A 23,232-nucleotide genomic window follows, 5' to 3' on the forward strand; every position below is an offset into this window, starting at 1 on the left:
GAGGAGCAGCTCTGTGTGATCGAGCCCCCAATGTGCCACCTTTAGAGGAGCAGCTCCGTGTGATCGAGCCCCCAATGTGCCAGAGGAGCAGCTCCACAACTTTATGGACAGAGACCCATTATAACACAACATTTCCAGGAGTGGACTTAAGAAAGCCGCTGATTTTAGGATACATTTTATTTCTCACTGTATCTAGGAATAGATTTCCATATATTGGGATATATTCAGCTCTGGTCCTTCTGAAAGCCGGTGTCCAAGTGTCCATTAATCAGCCACCATCCTTAGCACAGGAAATGAAGCGAGGCTGTGTACACAAACACAAAGCCATTTATTACATCCAGCCGCGGAAATGTCCCAAATCCTCCCTCTTATTAGATATGACGATGATTGATTAGAAGACATTATAGGCGCAGCCTCGTTTTATTATTCTCCATCTTACATCTTTCCACTGGTTTTTGAGCCATTCTTCTATGGCCGATATTATCAGGCTCCTCTGTTATTTTTCACCTTTATCTTTAGGACTCCTCTTGCGTTGCACCTGTCCTCTGGCATTCATTACTGTAGTCTCTCTCCATGCTCTCATTGTTATATGCGTGCTCCTACAGTGGCATGTTTGGGCACCCCTGGTGAAAATTGCTGTCATTGTGAACAGTAGTTGAAGATTAAATGATCTCCTCTCTAAAAGGCCTGAAGTTACAAATGACCCACTTTGTATTTTAACATATATATATATATATATATTCCGCTGTAACTTTAGGTCTTTTAGAGATCATTTCATCTTCAACTCTGCACTCTTCACAATAACAGTCACTTTGGCCAGGGGTGCCCAAACTTTTACATGCCACCGTATGGGGATGCTTATATGACATAATTTGGGCATGGAGCGGGGCCGCCTCCTCTTGACTTTCTTACTCTCCTATACGCTGCTAATTTTGTACAGAACATTGCTGGAAACATTGTGGCACCGTTCTTTTTTCCCTCCACAGGATAAGAACAGTCACAGAAACCAGGATTAACAGAGGCAGGAGGTTAATGGCTCCATCTGAGGATCTTGGTTACAATGTTTCTATTTCAGATGTTCTTGGTGGTTTCACCTCTCTGAGGCGCAGACTCTTGGCGGTTACAATGATGCAATTTATGTAACAATTGATGACAAACGTAAGACCCGGTATCAGCAATGATCCGAGGCTGTGCTTGTATCGCAGGGAATGGTGCAGGCCGCCATAGGCAGGAGACGCCGCACCACAGGATTTACAGCTCCACAGAATTTCCGATGATAAACTTCCATCTTAGAGTTAATCACATGTAGTTTCATTAATCAGCATCTTCATCATCAAGGCTGTGGCTACGACAGCGGTCATCGGCCAACGATTGCTACAGTGCAGCGTAATGTCGACCAATGTGGTCGCATTGTGACCTCTAATCCTCCGGGACAAGCAAGTGGCAGAAATCGCACTGGGTCCCAGCTGGGTCTCGTCGCGGTGCCCTAGGAGTCGCTATGTGACCCCATTCTCCTGCATTACGCTGATAGCAACAGCACAAAGCAGTTTTCTATTGTGTCGATGCAAATGTCACCGTGTCCCCCGATCCTACAGACGATTGTTGCCTGACCTCAGTGTTTGTGCTTGTTTGCAGGTAGGGTGCATTTTAAGCCTCCCATAAAATCGCGGCCGTTTACCTATTCATCCCCATCATCCTCATCCACTCCAATTAGGCGCTCTGTGAGCTGCCCGCGCTCCATCACCGCACTGAACGCACAGTCTCCGCACATGGAGCCGCATCGGCCGCTCTCATCCAAGGTGTCTGCACCAGTCTCCAGGCCGTCCTCAGGGAACCGGACCAATTCATTGCATCGCAGCTCATCGTCGCATCGAGTGCCGCACACGGGGATGTACAGCAGCATGTACCCAACACTGGTGAGTGGCACCTCATGTCAGCCGTCCAGAATGTATTGTAGGTCAGCTTTACTAGCGAGCTACGAGCATGTACAGGTACTGCAGGCAAAGCCCCGCTGTGAGCCAGTGTAGACAGTCCTGCAAGTGGCCATCAGGGCGCAAACCTGGACATGTAACATGGAGAACAAGAGTGGGAAAATAGACCTAACACATTACATTTACTAATACTAGAATGCCTAGGTCCAAGTTCAACTGCGTCACTAAACCCCACCACTAGGGGGAGCTCCCTGTATACAGAGATACATGATAAGATCCTGTCTGCAGCCACCACTAGGGGGAGCTCTCTGTATACAGAGATACATGATAACATCCTGTCTGCAGCCACCACTAGGGGGAGCTCCCTGTATACAGAGATACATGATAAGATCCTGTCTGCAGCCTCCACTAGGGGGAGCTCCCTGTATACAGAGATACATGATAAGATCCTGTCTGCAGCCACCACTAGGGGGAGCTCCCTGTATACAGAGATACATGATAAAATCCTGTCTGCAGCCACCACTAGGGGGAGCTCCCTGTATACAGAGATACATGATAAGATCCTGTCTGCAGCCTCCACTAGGGGGAGCTCCCTGTATACAGAGATACATGATAAGATCCTGTCTGCAGCCACCACTAGGGGGAGCTCCCTGTATACAGAGATAAATGATAAGATCCTGTCTGCAGCCTCCACTAGGGGGAGCTCCCTGTATACAGAGATACATGATAAGATCCTGTCTGCAGCCACCACTAGGGGGAGCTCCCTGTATACAGAGATAAATGATAAGATCCTGTCTGTAGCCACCACTAGGGGGAGCTCCCTGTATACAGATACATGATAAGATCCTGTCTGCAGTCACCACTAGGGGGAGCTCCCTGTATACAGAGATACATGATAAGATCCTGTCTGCAGTCACCACTAGGGGGAGCTCCCTGTATACAGAGATACATGATAAGATCCTGTCTGCAGCCACCACTAGGGGGAGCTCCCTGTATACAGAGATACATAAGATCCTGTCTGCAGTCACCACTAGGGGAGCTCCCTGTATACAGAGATACATAAGATCCTGTCTGCAGTCACCACTAGGGGGAGCTCCCTGTATACAGAGATACATAAGATCCTGTCTGCAGTCACCACTAGGGGGAGCTCCCTGTATACAGAGATACATAAGATCCTGTCTGCAGTCACCACTAGGGGGAGCTCCCTATATACAGAGATACATGATAAGATCCTGTCTGCAGTCACCACTAGGGGGAGCTCCCTGTATACAGAGATACATAAGATCCTGTCTGCAGTCACCACTAGGGGGAGCTCCCTGTATACAGAGATACATAAGATCCTGTCTGCAGTCACCACTAGGGGGAGCTCCCTGTATACAGAGATACATGATAAGATCCTGTCTGCAGTCACCACTAGGGGGAGCTCCCTGTATACAGAGATACATAATATTCTGTCTGCGGACACCACTAGGGGGAGCTCCCTGTATACAGAGATACATGATAAGATCCTGTCTGCAGTCACCACTAGGGGGAGCTCCCTGTATACAGAGATACATAATATTCTGTCTGCGGACACCACTAGAGGGAGCTCCCTGTATACAGAGATACATGATAAGATCCTGTCTGCAGTCACCACTAGGGGGAGCTCCCTGTATACAGAGATACATGATAAGATCCTGTCTGCAGCCACCACTAGAGGGAGCTCCCTGTATACAGAGATACATGATAAGATCCTGTCTGCAGACACCACTAGGGGGAGCTCCCTGTATACAGAGATACATGATAAGATCCTGTCTGCAGACACCACTAGGGGGAGCTCCTGTATACAGAGACACATGATAAGATCCTGTCTGCAGTCACCACTAGGGGGAGCTCCTGTATACAGAGACACATGATAAGATCCTGTCTGCAGTCACCACTAGGGGGAGCTCCCTGTATACAGAGATACATGATAAGATCCTGTCTGCAGCCACCACTAGAGGGAGCTCCCTGTATACAGAGATACATGATAAGATCCTGTCTGCAGTCACCACTAGGGGGAGCTCCCTGTATACAGAGATACATGATAAGATCCTGTCTGCAGTCACCACTAGAGGGAGCTCCCTGTATACAGAGATACATGTAAGATCCTGTCTGCAGTCACCACTAGAGGGAGCTCCCTGTATACAGAGATACATGATAAGATCCTGTCTGCAGCCACCACTAGAGGGAGCTCCCTGTATACAGAGATACATGATAAGATCCTGTCTGCAGACACCACTAGGGGGAGCTCCCTGTATACAGAGATACATAATACTCTGTCTGCAGCCACCACTAGGGGGAGCTCCTATGTGTCTATTGTTGTCCTCAGATCTATCGGTTTTCCTTTTCTCTGACTTTTCTTTACCATTTCTGCGTGTTCTCCATCTTTAGAATGAATCCACTCTGCATCAGATATCGAAAGATCAGGAAGAGGAGCTGACGAGACAGACGTTACACGTTCTTCAGAACATGAGGATCAGGTTTCCAGGGAAGATGGATGAAGATGAAACATGCGCCATTATAGATGAAGTAAGCGCACACATATTGTTGCGGCAGATGCCGGGTTAGCAGACGCCCGTGGATCTATAACTCTTCCACTTTTGGTCTTCCCCCTGCTCTGTACTTTCAGGGCTGAGTCGCCCTATGGTGACACATGGTTACTGTGTGCCGCAATATGGGGCTCAGTGCAGTATCGCACTTCAGGGTTCATGGATATCTTGGTTATACGGCATACTGTCACCATACGACCAGGTCCTGCATCTCCAGTGCTGGGAAAAGCAGCAGTGTAAAGCATGGAGGAGACAGGTCTTTTGTAGCTGCTTTAGTCTACTCTGTGGCGATTCATAAAAGGCAGAGTGATGCTAATGAGCTGCCAGAGGGGGAAGTGACACAACTGTGACTCAGAAAATGGACACAAATTAGATCTAAATGGAAGATTTTCTTATTTCCAGAGGTTCTCTGAGGCTTAAATATTGATGACCCGTTCTGGGCATGGACTGTCAGTGATCAGTGAGGGGCCGGCCCCAGGCCCCTGCTGATCTTTAGATTTGTCCCTTTAGGGTATGTGCCCACGTTGCGGATTCTGCTGCAGATTTTTCCGCAGCGGATTTGGAAAATCCGCAGTGCGAAACCACTGCGGTTTTCACTGCGGATTTTCTCACGGTTTCTTCTGCGGATTCCTCTGCGGGTTTTCAACAGCACTTTCCTATTGGTGCTGGTTGAAAACCGCTGTGGAATCCGCAGAAAGAATTGACATGCTGCGGAAAATAATCCGCTGCGTTTCCGCACGGATTTTTCCGCAGCATGTGCACAGCGGTTTTTTTTTTCCCATAGGTTTACATGGTACTGTAAATTTAGGGAAAACTGCGTCAAATCCACTGCGGATCCGCAACAGAATCTGCAGCGTGTGCACGTAGCCTTAGTCGGTGACTACCTGCAGGCACTGGGCTGGATCATGCAGGCGGCTGATGAGCAGAACGAATGGGCCGCAGTGCTCCAGAAAACACGTGTCCCCTTCACATGTTACACAGCGCCATACATACACTGTGGCAGAGCCTGGTACTGCGGCTGAACCCCATTATCATTAATGGCGGCAGGACCAGCCACGTTATTTTCTATTCAATTAGTCGCTGATCATAGAGACTTTTTTGCTCTCACTTATATCTGCGTGTCTAGAGGCGTCATCTCTCCGGCCGCGGTCCGCAGCATTGTTCTCCTGTAAGTCGCTGATCATAGAGACTTTTTACCCTCGTTTACATATTATCTGCGTGTCTAGAGGCGTCGTCATCTCTCCAGCCGCGGTCCGCAGCGTCGTTCTGTAAGTTGCTGATCATAGAGACTTTTTACCCTCGTTTACATATTATCTGTGTGTCTAGAGGCGTCGTCATCTCTCCGGTCGCGGTCCGCAGCATCGTTCTCCTGTAAGTCGCTGATCATAGAGACTTTCTACCCTCGTTTACATATTATCTGTGTGTCTAGAGGCGTCATCTCTCCAGCCGTGGTCCGCAGCGTCGTTCTCCTGTAAGTCGCTGATCATAGAGACTTTCTACCCTCGTTTACATATTATCTGTGTGTCTAGAGGCGTCGTCATCTCTCCGGCCGCGGTCCGCAGCATCGTTCTCCTGTAAGTTGCTGATCATAGAGACTTTTTGCCCTCGTTTACATATTATCTGCGTGTCTAGAGGCGTCGTCATCACTCCAGCCGCGGTCCGCAGCATTGTTCTCCTGTAAGTCGCTGATCATAGAGACTTTTTACCCTCGTTTACTTATTATATGCGTGTCTAGAGGCGTCATCTCTCCGGCCGCGGTCCGCAGCATCGTTCTCCTGTAAGTCGCTGATCATAGAGACTTTTCTGCCCTCGTTTACATATTATCTGCGTGTCTAGAGGCGTCGTCATCTCTCCGGCCGCGGTCCGCAGCATTGTTCTCCTGTAAGTTGCTGATCATAGAGACTTTTCTGCCCTCGTTTACATATTATCTGTGTGTCTAGAGGCGTCATCTCTCCAGCCGCGGTCCGCAGCATTGTTCTCCTGTAAGTCGCTGATCATAGAGACTTTTTTGCCCTCGTTTACATATTATCTGTGTGTCTAGAGGCGTCGTCATCTCTCCAGCCGCGGTCCGCAGCATCGTTCTCCTGTAAGTCGCTGATCATAGAGACTTTTTTGCCCTCGTTTACATATTATCTGTGTGTCTAGAGGCGTCGTCATCTCTCCAGCCGCGGTCCGCAGCATCGTTCTCCTGTAAGTCGCTGATCATAGAGACTTTTTTACCCTCGTTTACATATTATCTGTGTGTCTAGAGGCGTCATCTCTCCAGCCGCGGTCCGCAGCATTGTTCTCCTGTAAGTCGCTGATCATAGAGACTTTTTTGCCCTCGTTTACATATTATCTGCGTGTCTAGAGGCGTCGTCATCTCTCCAGCCGCGGTCCGCAGCATCGTTCTCCTGTAAGTCGCTGATCATAGAGACTTTTCTGCCCTCGTTTACATATTATCTGTGTGTCTAGAGGCGTCATCATCTCTCCGGCCGCGGTCCGCAGCGTCGTTCTCCTGTAAGTCGCTGATCATAGAGACTTTTCTGCCCTCGTTTACATATTATCTGTGTGTCTAGAGGCGTCATCTCTCCGGCCGCGGTCCGCAGCGTCGTTCTCCTGTAAGTCGCTGATCATAGAGACTTTTTGCCCTCGTTTACATATTATCTGCGTGTCTAGAGGCGTCATCTCTCCGGCTGAGGTCCGCAGCATCGTTCTCCTGTAAGTCGCTGATCATAGAGACTTTTTACCCTTGTTTACATATTATCTGCGTGTCTAGAGGCGTCGTCATCTCTCCGGCCGCGGTCCGCAGGGTCGTTCTCCTGTAAGTCGCTGATCATAGAGACTTTTCTGCCCTCGGTTACATATTATCTGCGTGTCTAGAGGCGTCGTCATCTCTCCGGCTGAGGTCCGCAGCGTCGTTCTCCTATAAGTCGCTGATCATAGAGACTTTTCTGCCCTCGTTTACATATTATCTGTGTGTCTAGAGGCGTCATCCCTCCAGCCGCGGTCCGCAGTGTCCGTCTCCTGTAAGTCGCTGATCATAGAGACTTTTTTGCCCTCGTTTACATATTATCTGCGTGTCTAGAGGCGTCATCTCTCCGGCCGCGGTCCGCAGCGTCGTTCTCCTGTAAGTCGCTGATCATAGAGACTTTTCTGCCCTCGTTTACATATTATCTGCGTGTCTAGAGGCGTCATCTCTCCGGCCACGGTCCGCAGCATCGTTCTCCTGTAAGTCGCTGATCATAGAGACTTTTCTGCCCTCGTTTACATATTATCTGCGTGTCTAGAGGCGTCATCTCTCCGGCCGCGGTCCGCAGCATTGTTCTCCTGTAAGTTGCTGATCATAGAGACTTTTCTGCCCTCGTTTACATATTATCTGTGTGTCTAGAGGCGTCGTCATCTCTCCGGCCGCGGTCCGCAGCGTCGTTCTCCTGTAAGTCGCTGATCATAGAGACTTTTCTGCCCTCGTTTACATATTATCTGTGTGTCTAGAGGCGTCATCTCTCCAGCCGCGGTCCGCAGCATTGTTCTCCTGTAAGTCGCTGATCATAGAGACTTTTTTGCCCTCGTTTACATATTATCTGCGTGTCTAGAGGCGTCGTCATCTCTCCAGCCGCGGTCCGCAGCATCGTTCTCCTGTAAGTCGCTCATCATAGAGACTTTTTACCCTCGTTTACATATTATCTGCGTGTCTAGAGGCGTCATCTCTCCGGCCGCGGTCCGCAGCGTCGTTCTCCTGTAAGTCGCTGATCATAGAGACTTTTCTGCCCTCGTTTACATATTATCTGCGTGTCTAGAGGCGTCATCTCTCCGGCCGCGGTCCGCAGCATTGTTCTCCTGTAAGTTGCTGATCATAGAGACTTTTTACCCTCGTTTACATATTATCTGCGTGTCTAGAGGCATCGTCATCTCTCCAGCCGCGGTCCGCAGCGTCGTTCTCCTGTAAGTCACTGATCATAGAGACTTTTTACTCTCGTTTACATATTATCTGCGTGTCTAGAGGCGTCATCTCTCCAGCCGCGGTCCGCAGCGTCGTTCTCCTGTAAGTCGCTGATCATAGAGACTTTTCTGCCCTCGTTTACATATTATCTGCGTGTCTAGAGGCGTCGTCATCTCTCCGGCCGCGGTCCGCAGCGTCGTTCTCCTGTAAGTCGCTGATCATAGAGACTTTTCTGCCCTTGTTTACATATTATCTGCGTGTCTAGAGGCGTCGTCATCTCTCCAGCCGCGGTCCGCAGCGTCGTTCTCCTGTAAGTCGCTGATCATAGAGACTTTTTACTCTCATTTACATATTATCTGCGTGTCTAGAGGTGTCGTCATCTCTCCGGCCGCGGTCCGCAGCGTCGTTCTCCTGTAAGTCACTGATCATAGAGACTTTTTACTCTCGTTTACATATTATCTGCGTGTCTAGAGGCGTCATCATCTCTCCAGCCGCGGTCCGCAGCGTCGTTCTCCTGTAAGTCGCTGATCATAGAGACTTTTTACCCTTGTTTACATATTATCTGCGTGTCTAGAGGCGTCATCTCTCCGGCCGCGGTCCGCAGCATTGTTCTCCTGTAAGTCGCTGATCATAGAGACTTTTCTGCCCTCGTTTACATATTATCTGTGTGTCTACAGGCGTCGTCATCTCTCCAGCCGCGGTCCGCAGCGTCGTTCTCCTGTAAGTCACTGATCATAGAGACTTTTTACTCTCGTTTACATATTATCTGTGTGTCTAGAGGCGTCATCTCTCCAGCCGTGGTCCGCAGCGTCGTTCTCCTGTAAGTCGCTGATCATAGAGACTTTTCTGCCCTCGTTTACATATTATCTGCGTGTCTAGAGGCGTCGTCATCTCTCCGGCCGCGGTCCGCAGCGTCCGTCTCCTGTAAGTCGCTGATCATAGAGACTTTTTACTCTCGTTTACATATTATCTGCGTGTCTAGAGGCGTCATCATCTCTCCAGCCGCGGTCCGCAGCGTCGTTCTCCTGTAAGTCGCTGATCATAGAGACTTTTTACTCTCATTTACATATTATCTGCGTGTCTAGAGGCGTCATTAGGGTTGAGCGAAACGGATTGGACAAATTCAAAAATTGCCGACTTTCGGCAAAGTCGGGTTTCATGAAACCCGACCCGATCCCACTGTGGGATCGGCCATGCTGTCGGTGATCTTCGCGCCAAACTCGCGTTTTATATGACGCGTTCAGCGCCATTTTTCAGCCAATGAAGGAGGACGCAGAGTGTGGGCAGCGTGATGACATAGGTCTCGGTCCCCACCATCTTAGAGAAGGGCATGGCAGTGATTGGCTTGCTTTCTACGGCGTCACGGGGGCTATAAAGGGGCGTTCCCGCCGACCGCCATGTTACTTCTGCCGATCTGAGCGTAGGGAGAGGTTGCTGCAGCTTCATCAGAAGAAGGGATAGTGTTAGGGAGGGAAGATTAACCCCCAAACCGCTTGTGCTGTAGCGATTTCCACTGTCCAACACCACCTTTTTTTTGCAGGGACAGTGGAGGCTAGATTTCTGTGCATCAGCTCTGTAGCTTATAAGGCTCCCTGATAGCTGCATAGCTGTTTGTACGCTGCTGTGCAAACCAACTGCTTTTTTAAAAGCAAAAATCCTGTTGCTCTTTTCTGCACAGTTATCTTGTTTATTTGTCCACACTTTTGTGCAGCAGTCCTTTTTGTTGCTGCCATACTTGTCCTGAGATCATTGTAGGGAGATTGAAATTGTACTACAGTCCTTGTATTTTTTTATATATCTCTGCCAGCCACTTTCTGCCACTTACATTGTGTAGTGTAATACACTGGGCCTGAGTTTTGGTGCAGTCTCCCCCCCCAAAAAAGTGAGATTCAAATTCTCACAAAGTGGATATACCTCAGTCCTGTTAGTTTGTCGTATATCAGCCAGCCATGTTCTGCCACTTACATTGTGCTGTGTTACACACTGGGCCTGAGTTGTGGTTCAGTCTCCCCCCAAAAAAGGGGAGATTTAAATTGCCAACAAGTTTATATACACCTTCTACCTTGTTTTACAGTACCATATATCGGTTGTTATTTTGGTTAGATTTTCCCAAAATGAGGAAGTCTGGTGGAAGAGGCCGTGGGCGTAGGTTGCCAGCTGGTACTGATGGTGGTGGTGGAGCATCGGGTGGTAGTGGGAAAAGCACAATAGCACCTAAGGCTGGAGGTGTTGAGCCAGCGTCATCGTCTGGCTACACAAGGCCTCGAAGGCTCCCTTATCTGGGAGTTGGAAAACCGCTTTTAGCCGGAGCAGCAGGAACAAGTTTTGGCTTTCCTTGCTGGCTCAGCCTCTAGCTCTTTCGCCTCCTCTTCAGAAAGTTCAAAATATAAAAGCAGCGAGTCGTCAGTGGATGCTCCCGGTCAGGAACAAGACGTTTCCTTGTGTCCTTCACCCAAACCAAAACTGAAGGATGCGTCAGGTGACACTACAGGTTACTCCATGGAGCTCTTTACACATACCATGCCTGGGTTAGAAAGGGAAATTGTACACTGCCAATTACAAGAATCGGACATGGAGTGCACTGATGCACAGCCACAGCTAGATTATTATGCTGTTCCATTGACTCAGATCACAACATTGCCCTCGCAGTGTACTGATCCAGAATCTGACCCCGATGAGACTATGGAGCCCCGTCCCGAACGCTATAGCACCTTACACGGTGACACAAAGGAAGGTGCACAGGACATTGAAGAGGAGGTGATAGATGACCCAGTTGTTGACCCAGATTGGCAGCCATTGGGGGAACAGGGTGCAGGCGGCAGTAGCTCAGAAGCGGAGGAGGATGATCCACAGCAGGCATCTACATCGCAACAGCTGTCATCTGGCAGGCCCGTCTCAGGCCAAAAACATTTGTCACAAAACAAAAACAGTTTAGGATAGCGTGGCCATCCGGTGAAAGTAGCACAGCGTGCAATGCCTGAAAAGGTATTCGATAGTAGGAAGAGTGCAGTGTGGCAATTTTTTACCCAAGATCCGAACGATCAGTGCAAAGTTATCTGTAAGAAATGCTCAAAGACCTTTAGCAGAGGGAAGAATCTCCAAAATTTAAATACAACGTGCATGCGTACACATTTAACCACCATGCACTTGCAAGCCTGGACTAACTACCAAACGTCCCGTAACGTTGTTGCACCCACTCAGAATGAAGCTAGTCAGCAACGCTACATTGCTTCCCTCACTGTAAGCCCACCGGTTAGGACACCACCAGCAGCAAATGTGGAGGTATCGTCGCAAGGCCAAAGCAGTCAGGGAATCACAAGGTTATTGGTAGGAAACACTGTATGTAGGTCAACATCAAGAATACCATCACCAACCCTCTCTCAATCCGCCATGTCCGCCACCACCACTAGTTCCACGATCTCCAGCTCTCCAATCCAGCTCACTCTACAAGAGACTCTCGTTAGGAAAAGGAAGTACTCATCCTCTCATCCGCGTACACAGGGTTTGAACGCCCACATTGCTACACTAATCTTATTAGAGATGATGCCCTACCGGTTGGTTAAAAGCGAAGCTTTCAAAGACCTGATGGCCTACGCAGTACCACGCTATGACCTACCCAGTCGGTACTTCTTTGCAAGAAAAGCCATCCCAGCCCTCCACCAGCATGTCAAAGACCGCATTGTCCATGCACTGAGGCAATCAGTCAGTGGAAAGGTGCACCTCACAACAGATGCATGGACCAGTAGGCATGGCCAGGGACGTTACGTGTCCATCATGGCACACTGGGTTAATGTGGTGGATGCAGGGTCCACAGGGGACAGCCATAGTGGGACAGTTCTGCCTAGCCCACGGTCTAGGAAACAGTTGGCTGTAGGCGTTCGCCACCCCTCCTCCTCCAGAAGCGAGAGCTCGTCCACAGACTGCAGTCACACGACCACTCCATCCGCAGCTGCCAGTGTTGCACACGAGGTGTCCCATTACGGAACAGCTAGTGGCAAGCGTCAGCAGGCTGTGTTACAAATGAAGTATTTGGGCGACAACAGACACACCGCGGAAGTACTGGCCGAGTTCTTGCAGCAAGAAACTCAGTCATGGCTGGGCACTGTACATCTTGAGGCAGGCAAGGTAGTCAGTGATAACGGAAGGAATTTTATGGCTGCCATAGCCCTTTCAGAACTGAAACACATACCTTGGCTGGCTCACACCTTGAACCTGGTGGTGCAGTGCTTCCTGAAAAATTATCCGGGGTTACCAGCCCTGCTCCTGAAGGTGCGAAGACTTTGCTCGCACATCCGCCGTTCGCCCGTACACTCCAGCCGTATGCAGAACCATCAGCGATCGCTGAATCTTCCCCAGCACCGCCTAATAATCAACGTTGCAACAAGGTGGAACTCCACACTGCACATGGTTCAGAGGCTGTGCGAACAGAGGTGTGCTGTTATGTATTTGTGGGAGGATACACATACACGGGCAGGCAGTTGGATGGCAGACATGGAGTTGTCAGCTGTGCAGTGGTCGAAGCTACAAGACCTGTGTCAAGTCCTTCAGTGTTTTGAGGAATGTACACGGCTGGTAAGTGCAGACGACGCCATCATAAGCATGAGCGTCCCCCTAATGCGTCTGCTGATGCAAAGTTTGACGCACAAAGGAGCAGGCGTCTGCAGCCGAGGAGGAGGGAAGCCTTGATGACAGTCAGCCGTTGTCTGCTCAGCGAACTCTCCTGGACGAGGTGGCGGACGAAGAGGAGGAGGAGGATGATGGGGATGAATATTTATGGTAGGAGGATGCTTCTCAGGGGGCAATAGAAACTGGTGGCGTTGCAAGGTCAGGTACAGGGTTTTTGCGGGAGACAAGTGATGTTGATTTGCCAGAAAGTGCTCCTCAGCCCAGCACAAGCAGTGAATTGACACCTGGAACATTGGCCCACATGGCTGAGTATGCCTTGCATATCCTAAAAAGGGACCCCCGCATTATCAAAATGATGACCGATGACGATTACTGGTTGGCCTGCCTCCTGGATCCACAATATAAAGGAAAATTACAAAATATCATGCCGCATGAGAACCTTGAGCAAATATTAGCTACCAAACAAGCAACTCTTGTAGACCGTTTGGTTCAGGCATTCCCAGCACACAGCGGCGGTGATGGTTCTCACACAAGCCGTAGGGGGCAACATGGCAGAGGTGTTAGAGGTGCACAAATCAGAAGTGGCGTTGGTTAGAGGGGTTTTATGACCAGGTTGTGGAGTGATTTCCCAATGACCACAGACACGACAGGTCAAACTGCTGCATTGATTCAAAATGACAGGAGACAACATTTGTCCAGTATGGTTACGAACTACTTTTCCTCCCTTATCGATGTTCTCCCTCACACGTCATTCCCCATTGATTACTGGGCATCTAAATTAGACACCTGGCCTGAATTGGCAGAATATGCATTACAGGAGCTTGCTTGCCCAGCAGCTAGTGTGCTATCAGAAAGAGTATTCAGTGCTGCTGGTTCAATACTGACCGAAAAAAGGACTCGTCTGGCTACCCGAAATGTCGATGATCTAACCTTCATTAAAATGAACCAATCATGGATTTCTAATTATTTTGCCCCACCTTCCCCTGCTGACACGTAGCTTTCCTGTAAAAATGTCTTGCTTTTGGCCTCCTCTTACTGACTGCTCCAATTCCTCCATTTGCAGTTGCTGAATGTCCACCATAGGCCATTTTTAACCTCCCTAAGTGGGCTGACTCCCCCCACGGGGCCGTGGTCACCACCTGGCGCAAGCACCCGTGCGAGTGCCGTTTGCCTGGACAGGTGGGTGTGCCCGCTCTTGGGCGACGGCACTGGCACAGGGTCCCTCATAGTACAATGAAGTGTCTCTGACGGTGGTGGTGCACACCCAATATCAGACACACCGTCGTAATATGAGGGGCCCTGTGTCAGTACCGCCGCCCACGAGAGAGTGTTCCCCCCCAGCTCAAACAGTGCTCTACCACTTGCAATACTTACCTCTCCCTGCTCCACCACTGTGTAGTCTGTGCTGTTAAATCCTTCAATGGCACTGCCAATACAAATTTGTTGAAATGATAGATGATAGTTAAAATATACAGGGGCCCTGCCCTTCATTTAGACCAGTTAATACTTTGCGCCTACTACCACAGTCTACTACTCAGCACAGGAGCCCACCCCTGTACCTAGCTATGCCACCTGTTTATTTATGAACAATTTTTTGGCAGACATTTAGCCCACTTTATTATTTGGGCCTACTAACTGTGTCTGCCGCTCATTACAGTTGTCCTCCACTGAACAAAGCAATGCCGCCTGTTTAGTCCTGTTACCAATTTTGAACTGCATTTAGCCTACTTAATTATTTGGGCCTATATCTGTGTTTCCTCCTCATCCTGCCCATTGCCCAGCCACTGCTAGATGAGTCTGCTGGTACATTGACCCAGACCACTACATTCCCCTTATACTCTACACAGCCAGAATCTGACCCTGCTGAAAGTCAGGTTCCCCTTCCCGCATACTATACCGCCTTACACAGGGACAAAGAGGAAGGTGCAGATGAAAGTGCAGGTTCCTTCCTCAGGTGGGGGGGCATACTCGTTGGCGACGTCACTGGCACAGGGCCCCTCATAGTACGCAAAAGTGTCTCTGCCGGTGGGAGGCGCCCCCGCCGTCAAACACACCGCCGTACTATGAGGGGCCCTGTGCCAGTGCCAATGCCAACGAGTGTGCCCCCCTGCTTGCTCAGGATCACAGCACTTGAAAAGTTGAAATACTGACCTCTCACTGCTCTACCGCCGTGACGTATTCCGCGTTTCCTGGGCCCACGAAAATCTTGAGCCAGCCCTACCCCCCCACAACTTTAGCCGAATTACCCCCAGTTTTCAATGCCTAACTATTATCATAAAGTAAATTAAGATTGACAAGCTTCAGTAATAAGAATTGATGTTTTTGGCATTAAAATGGGCACTGTAGGCGTTTTCCTGTCCTCCACTCACTGCCGACTTTGATTCCCCATTGACTTGCATTGGGTTTCGTGTTTCAGTCGGCCCCCGACTTTACGCAATAATCGGCCGATTTCACCCAACTTCGCGAAACCCGACTCGATCCGAAAAAAGTAAAAGTCGCTCAACTCTAGTCGTCATTTCTCTGGCCGCAGCATCGTTCTCCTGTAAGTCGCTGATCATAGAGACTTTTCTGCCCTCGTTTACATATTATCTGCATGTCTAGAGGCGTCGTCATCTCTCCAGCCGCGGTCCGCAGCATTGTTCTCCTATAAGTCGCTGATCATAGAGACTTTTCTGCCCTCGTTTACATATTATCTGCGTGTCTAGAGGCGTCATCTCTCCGGCCGCGGTCCGCAGCATTGTTCTCCTGTAAGTTGCTGATCATAGAGACTTTTTACCCTCGTTTACATATTATCTGCGTGTCTAGAGGCGTCATCTCTCCAGCCGCGGTCCGCAGCGTCGTTCTCCTGTAAGTCGCTGATCATAGAGACTTTTTACCCTCGTTTACATATTATCTGCGTGTCTAGAGGCGTCGTCATCTCTCCGGCCGCGGTCCGCAGCATCGTTCTCCTGTAAGTTGCTGATCATAGAGACTTTTTACCCTCGTTTACATATTATCTGTGTGTCTAGAGAGGCGTCGTCATCTCTCCAGCCGCGGTCCGCAGCATTGTTCTCCTGTAAGTTGCTGATCATAGAGACTTTTTACCCTCGTTTACATATTATCTGCGTGTCTAGAGGCGTCGTCATCTCTCCGGCCGCGGTCCGCAGCATCGTTCTCCTGTAAGTTGCTGATCATAGAGACTTTTTACCCTCGTTTACATATTATCTGCGTGTCTAGAGGCGTCGTCATCTCTCTGGCCGCGGTCCGCAGCGTCGTTCTCCTGTAAGTTGCTGATCATAGAGACTTTTTGCCCTCGTTTACATATTATCTGTGTGTCTAGAGGCGTCATCTCTCCGGCCGCGGTCCGCAGCGTCCGTCTCCTGTAAGTCGCTGATCATAGAGACTTTTCTGCCCTCGTTTACATATTATCTGCGTGTCTAGAGGCGTCATCTCTCCAGCCGCGGTCCGCAGCGTCGTTCTCCTGTAAGTCGCTGATCATAGAGACTTTTTACCCTCGTTTACATATTATCTGTGTGTCTAGAGGCGTCATCTCTCCGGCCGCGGTCCGCAGCGTCGTTCTCCTGTAAGTCGCTCATAATAGAGACTTTACCCTCGTTTACATATTATCTGCGTGTCTAGAGGCGTCGTCATCTCTCCGGCTGCGATCCGCAGCATTGTTCTCCTGTAAGTTGCTGATCATAGAGACTTTTCTGCCCTCGTTTACATATTATCTGCATGTCTAGAGGCGTCATCTCTCCAGCCGCGGTCCGCAGCGTCGTTCTCCTGTAAGTCGCTGATCATAGAGACTTTTTGCCCTCGTTTACATATTATCTGTGTGTCTAGAGGCGTCGTCATCTCTCCGGCCGCGGTCCGCAGCATTGTTCTCTTGTAAGTCGCTGATCATAGAGACTTTTCTGCCCTCGTTTACATATTATCTGTGTGTCTAGAGGCGTCGTCATCTCTCCGGCCGCGGTCCGCAGCATCGTTCTCCTGTAAGTCGCTGATCATAGAGACTTTTTTGCCCTCGTTTACATATTATCTGCGTGTCTAGAGGCGTCGTCATCTCTCCGGCTGCGGTCCGCAGCATTGTTCTCCTGTAAGTCGCTGATCATAGAGACTTTTTTGCCCTCGTTTACATATTATCTGCGTGTCTAGAGGCGTCGTCATCTCTCCGGCCGCGGTCCGCAGCGTCGTTCTCCTGTAAGTCGCTGATCATAGAGACTTTTTACCCTCGTTTACATATTATCTGCGTGTCTAGAGGCGTCATCTCTCCAGCCGCGGTCCGCAGCATTGTTCTCCTACAGGTCGCTGATCATAGAGACTTTTTACCCTCGTTTACATATTATCTGCGTGTCTAGAGGCGTCATCTCTCCGGCCGCGGTCCGCAGCGTCGTTCTCCTGTAAGTCGCTGATCATAGAGACTTTTTACCCTTGTTTACATATTATCTGCGTGTCTAGAGGCGTCGTCATCTCTCCGGCCGCGGTCCGCAGCGTCGTTCTCCTGTAAGTCGCTGATCATAGAGACTTTTTACCCTTGTTTACATATTATCTGTGTGTCTAGAGGCGTCATCTCTCCAGCCGCGGTCCGCAGCATTGTTCTCCTGTAAGTTGCTGATCATAGAGACTTTTGTGCCCTCGTTTACATATTATCTGTGTGTCTAGAGGCGTCGTCATCTCTCCAGCCGCGGTCCGCAGCGTCGTTCTCCTGTAAGTCGCTGATCATAGAGACTTTTTTGCCCTCGTTTACATATTATCTGTGTGTCTAGAGGCGTCGTCATCTCTCCAGCCGCGGTCCGCAGCGTTGTTCTCCTGTAAGTCGCTGATCATAGAGACTTTTTTGCCCTCGTTTACATATTATCTGTGTGTCTAGAGGCGTCGTCATCTCTCCGGTCGCGGTCCGCAGCGTCCGTCTCCTGTAAGTCGCTCATAATAGAGACTTTACCCTCGTTTACATATTATCTGCGTGTCTAGAGGCGTCGTCATCTCTCCGGCTGCGATCCGCAGCATTGTTCTCCTGTAAGTTGCTGATCATAGAGACTTTTCTGCCCTCGTTTACATATTATCTGCATGTCTAGAGGCGTCATCTCTCCAGCCGCGGTCCGCAGCGTCGTTCTCCTGTAAGTCGCTGATCATAGAGACTTTTTGCCCTCGTTTACATATTATCTGTGTGTCTAGAGGCGTCGTCATCTCTCCAGCCGCGGTCCGCAGCGTCGTTCTCCTGTAAGTCGCTGATCATAGAGACTTTTCTGCCCTCGTTTACATATTATCTGTGTGTCTAGAGGCGTCGTCATCTCTCCGGCCGCGGTCCGCAGCATCGTTCTCCTGTAAGTCGCTGATCATAGAGACTTTTTTGCCCTCGTTTACATATTATCTGCGTGTCTAGAGGCGTCGTCATCTCTCCGGCTGCGGTCCGCAGCATTGTTCTCCTGTAAGTCGCTGATCATAGAGACTTTTTTGCCCTCGTTTACATATTATCTGCGTGTCTAGAGGCGTCGTCATCTCTCCGGCCGCGGTCCGCAGCATTGTTCTCCTGTAAGTCGCTGATCATAGAGACTTTTTACCCTCGTTTACATATTATCTGCGTGTCTAGAGGCGTCGTCATCTCTCCAGCCGCGGTCCGCAGCGTCGTTCTCCTGTAAGTCGCTGATCATAGAGACTTTTCTGCCCTCGTTTACATATTATCTGTGTGTCTAGAGGCGTCGTCATCTCTCCGGCCGCGGTCCGCAGCGTCGTTCTCCTGTAAGTCGCTGATCATAGAGACTTTTTGCCCTCGTTTACATATTATCTGTGTGTCTAGAGGCGTCGTCATCTCTCCGGCCGCGGTCCGCAGCATTGTTCTCTTGTAAGTCGCTGATCATAGAGACTTTTTTGCCCTCGTTTACATATTATCTGCGTGTCTAGAGGCGTCGTCATCTCTCCGGCCGCGGTCCGCAGCGTCGTTCTCCTGTAAGTCGCTGATCATAGAGACTTTTCTGCCCTCGTTTACATATTATCTGTGTGTCTAGAGGCGTCGTCATCTCTCCGGCCGCGGTCCGCAGCATTGTTCTCCTGTAAGTCGCTGATCATAGAGACTTTTTTGCCCTCGTTTACATATTATCTGCGTGTCTAGAGGCGTCGTCATCTCTCCGGCCGCGGTCCGCAGCGTCGTTCTCCTGTAAGTCGCTGATCATAGAGACTTTTTACCCTCGTTTACATATTATCTGCGTGTCTAGAGGCGTCATCTCTCCAGCCGCGGTCCGCAGCATTGTTCTCCTGTAAGTCGCTGATCATAGAGACTTTTTACCCTCGTTTACATATTATCTGCGTGTCTAGAGGCGTCATCTCTCCGGCCGCGGTCCGCAGCGTCGTTCTCCTGTAAGTCGCTGATCATAGAGACTTTTTACCCTTGTTTACATATTATCTGCGTGTCTAGAGGCGTCGTCATCTCTCCGGCCGCGGTCCGCAGCGTCATTCTCCTGTAAGTCGCTGATCATAGAGACTTTTTACCCTTGTTTACATATTATCTGTGTGTCTAGAGGCGTCATCTCTCCAGCCGCGGTCCGCAGCATTGTTCTCCTGTAAGTTGCTGATCATAGAGACTTTTGTGCCCTCGTTTACATATTATCTGTGTGTCTAGAGGCGTCGTCATCTCTCCAGCCGCGGTCCGCAGCGTTGTTCTCCTGTAAGTCGCTGATCATAGAGACTTTTTTGCCCTCGTTTACATATTATCTGCGTGTCTAGAGGTGTCGTCATCTCTCCGTCCGCAGCGTCGTTCTCCTGTAAGTCGCTGATCATAGAGACTTTTTACCCTTGTTTACATATTATCTGCGTGTCTAGAGGCGTCGTCATCTCTCCGGCCGCGGTCCGCAGCGTCGTTCTCCTGTAAGTCGCTGATCATAGAGACTTTTTACCCTTGTTTACATATTATCTGTGTGTCTAGAGGCGTCATCTCTCCAGCCGCGGTCCGCAGCATTGTTCTCCTGTAAGTTGCTGATCATAGAGACATTTTTGCCCTCGTTTACATATTATCTGCGTGTCTAGAGGTGTCGTCATCTCTCCGTCCGCAGCGTCGTTCTCCTGTAAGTCGCTGATCATAGAGACTTTTTACCCTTGTTTACATATTATCTGTGTGTCTAGAGGCGTCGTCATCTCTCCAGCCGCGGTCCGCAGCGTTGTTCTCCTGTAAGTCGCTGATCATAGAGACTTTTTTGCCCTCGTTTACATATTATCTGTGTGTCTAGAGGCGTCGTCATCTCTCCAGCCGCGGTCCGCAGCATTGTTCTCCTGTAAGTCGCTGATCATAGAGACTTTTTACCCTTGTTTACATATTATCTGTGTGTCTAGAGGCGTCATCTCTCCGGCCGCGGTCCGCAGCGTCCGTCTCCTGTAAGTCGCTCATAATAGAGACTTTACCCTCGTTTACATATTATCTGCGTGTCTAGAGGCGTCGTCATCTCTCCGGCTGCGATCCGCAGCATTGTTCTCCTGTAAGTTGCTGATCATAGAGACTTTTCTGCCCTCGTTTACATATTATCTGCATGTCTAGAGGCGTCATCTCTCCAGCCGCGGTCCGCAGCGTCGTTCTCCTGTAAGTCGCTGATCATAGAGACTTTTTGCCCTCGTTTACATATTATCTGTGTGTCTAGAGGCGTCGTCATCTCTCCGGCCGCGGTCCGCAGCATCGTTCTCCTGTAAGTCGCTGATCATAGAGACTTTTTTGCCCTCGTTTACATATTATCTGCGTGTCTAGAGGCGTCGTCATCTCTCCGGCTGCGGTCCGCAGCATCGTTCTCCTGTAAGTCGCTGATCATAGAGACTTTTTACCCTCGTTTACATATTATCTGCGTGTCTAGAGGCGTCATCTCTCCAGCCGCGGTCCGCAGCGTCGTTCTCCTGTAAGTCGCTGATCATAGAGACTTTTTACCCTTGTTTACATATTATCTGCGTGTCTAGAGGCGTCGTCATCTCTCCAGCCGCGGTCCGCAGCGTCGTTCTGTAAGTTGCTGATCATAGAGACTTTTCTGCCCTCGTTTACATATTATCTGCGTGTCTAGAGGCGTCGTCATCTCTCCAGCCGCGGTCCGCAGCATTGTTCTCCTGTAAGTTGCTGATCATAGAGACTTTTGTGCCCTCGTTTACATATTATCTGTGTGTCTAGAGGCGTCATCTCTCCAGCCGCGGTCCGCAGCGTTGTTCTCCTGTAAGTCGCTGATCATAGAGACTTTTTTGCCCTCGTTTACATATTATCTGCGTGTGTAGAGGCGTCGTCATCTCTCCAGCCGCGGTCCGCAGCGTTGTTCTCCTGTAAGTCGCTGATCATAGAGACTTTTTTGCCCTCGTTTACATATTATCTGTGTGTCTAGAGGCGTCATCTCTCCGGCCGCGGTCCGCAGCATCGTTCTCCTGTAAGTCGCTGATCATAGAGACTTTTCTGCCCTCGTTTACATATTATCTGCGTGTCTAGAGGCGTCGTCATCTCTCCGGCCGCGGTCCGCAGCGTCGTTCTCCTGTAAGTCGCTGATCATAGAGACTTTTTACCCTTGTTTACATATTATCTGTGTGTCTAGAGGCGTCATCTCTCCAGCCGCGGTCCGCAGCATTGTTCTCCTGTAAGTTGCTGATCATAGAGACTTTTGTGCCCTCGTTTACATATTATCTGTGTGTCTAGAGGCGTCATCTCTCCAGCCGCGGTCCGCAGCGTTGTTCTCCTGTAAGTCGCTGATCATAGAGACTTTTTTTTGCCCTCGTTTACATATTATCTGCGTGTCTAGAGGCGTCGTCATCTCTCCAGCCGCGGTCCGCAGCGTTGTTCTCCTGTAAGTCGCTGATCATAGAGACTTTTTTGCCCTCGTTTACATATTATCTGTGTGTCTAAAGGCGTCATCTCTCCGGCCGCGGTCCGCAGCATCGTTCTCCTGTAAGTCGCTGATCATAGAGACTTTTCTGCCCTCGTTTACATATTATCTGTGTGTCTAGAGGCGTCATCTCTCCGGCCGCGGTCCGCAGCATTGTTTTCCTGTAAGTCGCTGATCATAGAGACTTTTTTGCCCTCGTTTACATATTATCTGCGTGTCTAGAGGCGTCGTCATCTCTCCAGCCGCGGTCCGCAGCGTTGTTCTCCTGTAAGTCGCTGATTATAGAGACTTTTGTGCCCTCGTTTACATATTATCTGCGTGTCTAGAGGCGTCGTCATCTCTCCAGCCGCGGTCCGCAGCGTCGTTCTCCTGTAAGTCGCTGATCATAGAGACTTTTTACCCTTGTTTACATATTATCTGTGTGTCTAGAGGCGTCATCTCTCCAGCCGCGGTCCGCAGCGTTGTTCTCCTGTAAGTCGCTGATCATAGAGACTTTTTTTTGCCCTCGTTTACATATTATCTGCGTGTCTAGAGGCGTCGTCATCTCTCCAGCCGCGGTCCGCAGCGTTGTTCTCCTGTAAGTCGCTGATCATAGAGACTTTTTTGCCCTCGTTTACATATTATCTGTGTGTCTAAAGGCGTCATCTCTCCGGCCGCGGTCCGCAGCATCGTTCTCCTGTAAGTCGCTGATCATAGAGACTTTTCTGCCCTCGTTTACATATTATCTGTGTGTCTAGAGGCGTCATCTCTCCGGCCGCGGTCCGCAGCATTGTTTTCCTGTAAGTCGCTGATCATAGAGACTTTTTTGCCCTCGTTTACATATTATCTGCGTGTCTAGAGGCGTCGTCATCTCTCCAGCCGCGGTCCGCAGCGTTGTTCTCCTGTAAGTCGCTGATTATAGAGACTTTTGTGCCCTCGTTTACATATTATCTGCGTGTCTAGAGGCGTCGTCATCTCTCCAGCCGCGGTCCGCAGCGTCGTTCTCCTGTAAGTCGCTGATCATAGAGACTTTTTACCCTTGTTTACATATTATCTGCGTGTCTAGAGGCGTCATCTCTCCGGCCGCGGTCCGCAGCGTTGTTCTCCTGTAAGTTGCTGATCATAGAGACTTTTGTGCCCTCGTTTACATATTATCTGTGTGTCTAGAGGCGTCGTCATCTCTCCAGCCGCGGTCCGCAGCGTCGTTCTCCTGTAAGTCGCTGATCATAGAGACTTTTTTGCCCTCGTTTACATATTATCTGTGTGTCTAGAGGCGTCGTCATCTCTCCAGCCGCGGTCCGCAGCGTTGTTCTCCTGTAAGTCGCTGATCATAGAGACTTTTTTGCCCTCGTTTACATATTATCTGCGTGTCTAGAGGCGTCGTCATCTCT

The 23,232-nt window shown here is 49.8% G+C and overlaps 1 protein-coding gene across 18 annotated transcripts in view; it reads left to right on the forward strand.

Annotated features, from left to right (window-relative positions):
* TTLL7 (tubulin tyrosine ligase like 7) overlaps positions 1-23,232 on the forward strand; it is a 203,459-nt gene that overhangs the window by 129,083 nt on the left and 51,144 nt on the right. For all 18 annotated transcript variants that reach the window (XM_077277940.1, XM_077277942.1, XM_077277937.1 and 15 more), the window contains 2 exons: positions 1,636-1,916; positions 4,344-4,481. In XM_077277940.1, coding sequence (XP_077134055.1) covers positions 1,636-1,916; positions 4,344-4,481 — 419 coding nt within the window. The remainder of the gene's footprint in view (positions 1-1,635; positions 1,917-4,343; positions 4,482-23,232) is intronic.

This window comes from Ranitomeya variabilis, chromosome 8 (assembly GCF_051348905.1).
Source record: "Ranitomeya variabilis isolate aRanVar5 chromosome 8, aRanVar5.hap1, whole genome shotgun sequence".
Lineage (NCBI taxonomy): Eukaryota > Metazoa > Chordata > Amphibia > Anura > Dendrobatidae > Ranitomeya > Ranitomeya variabilis.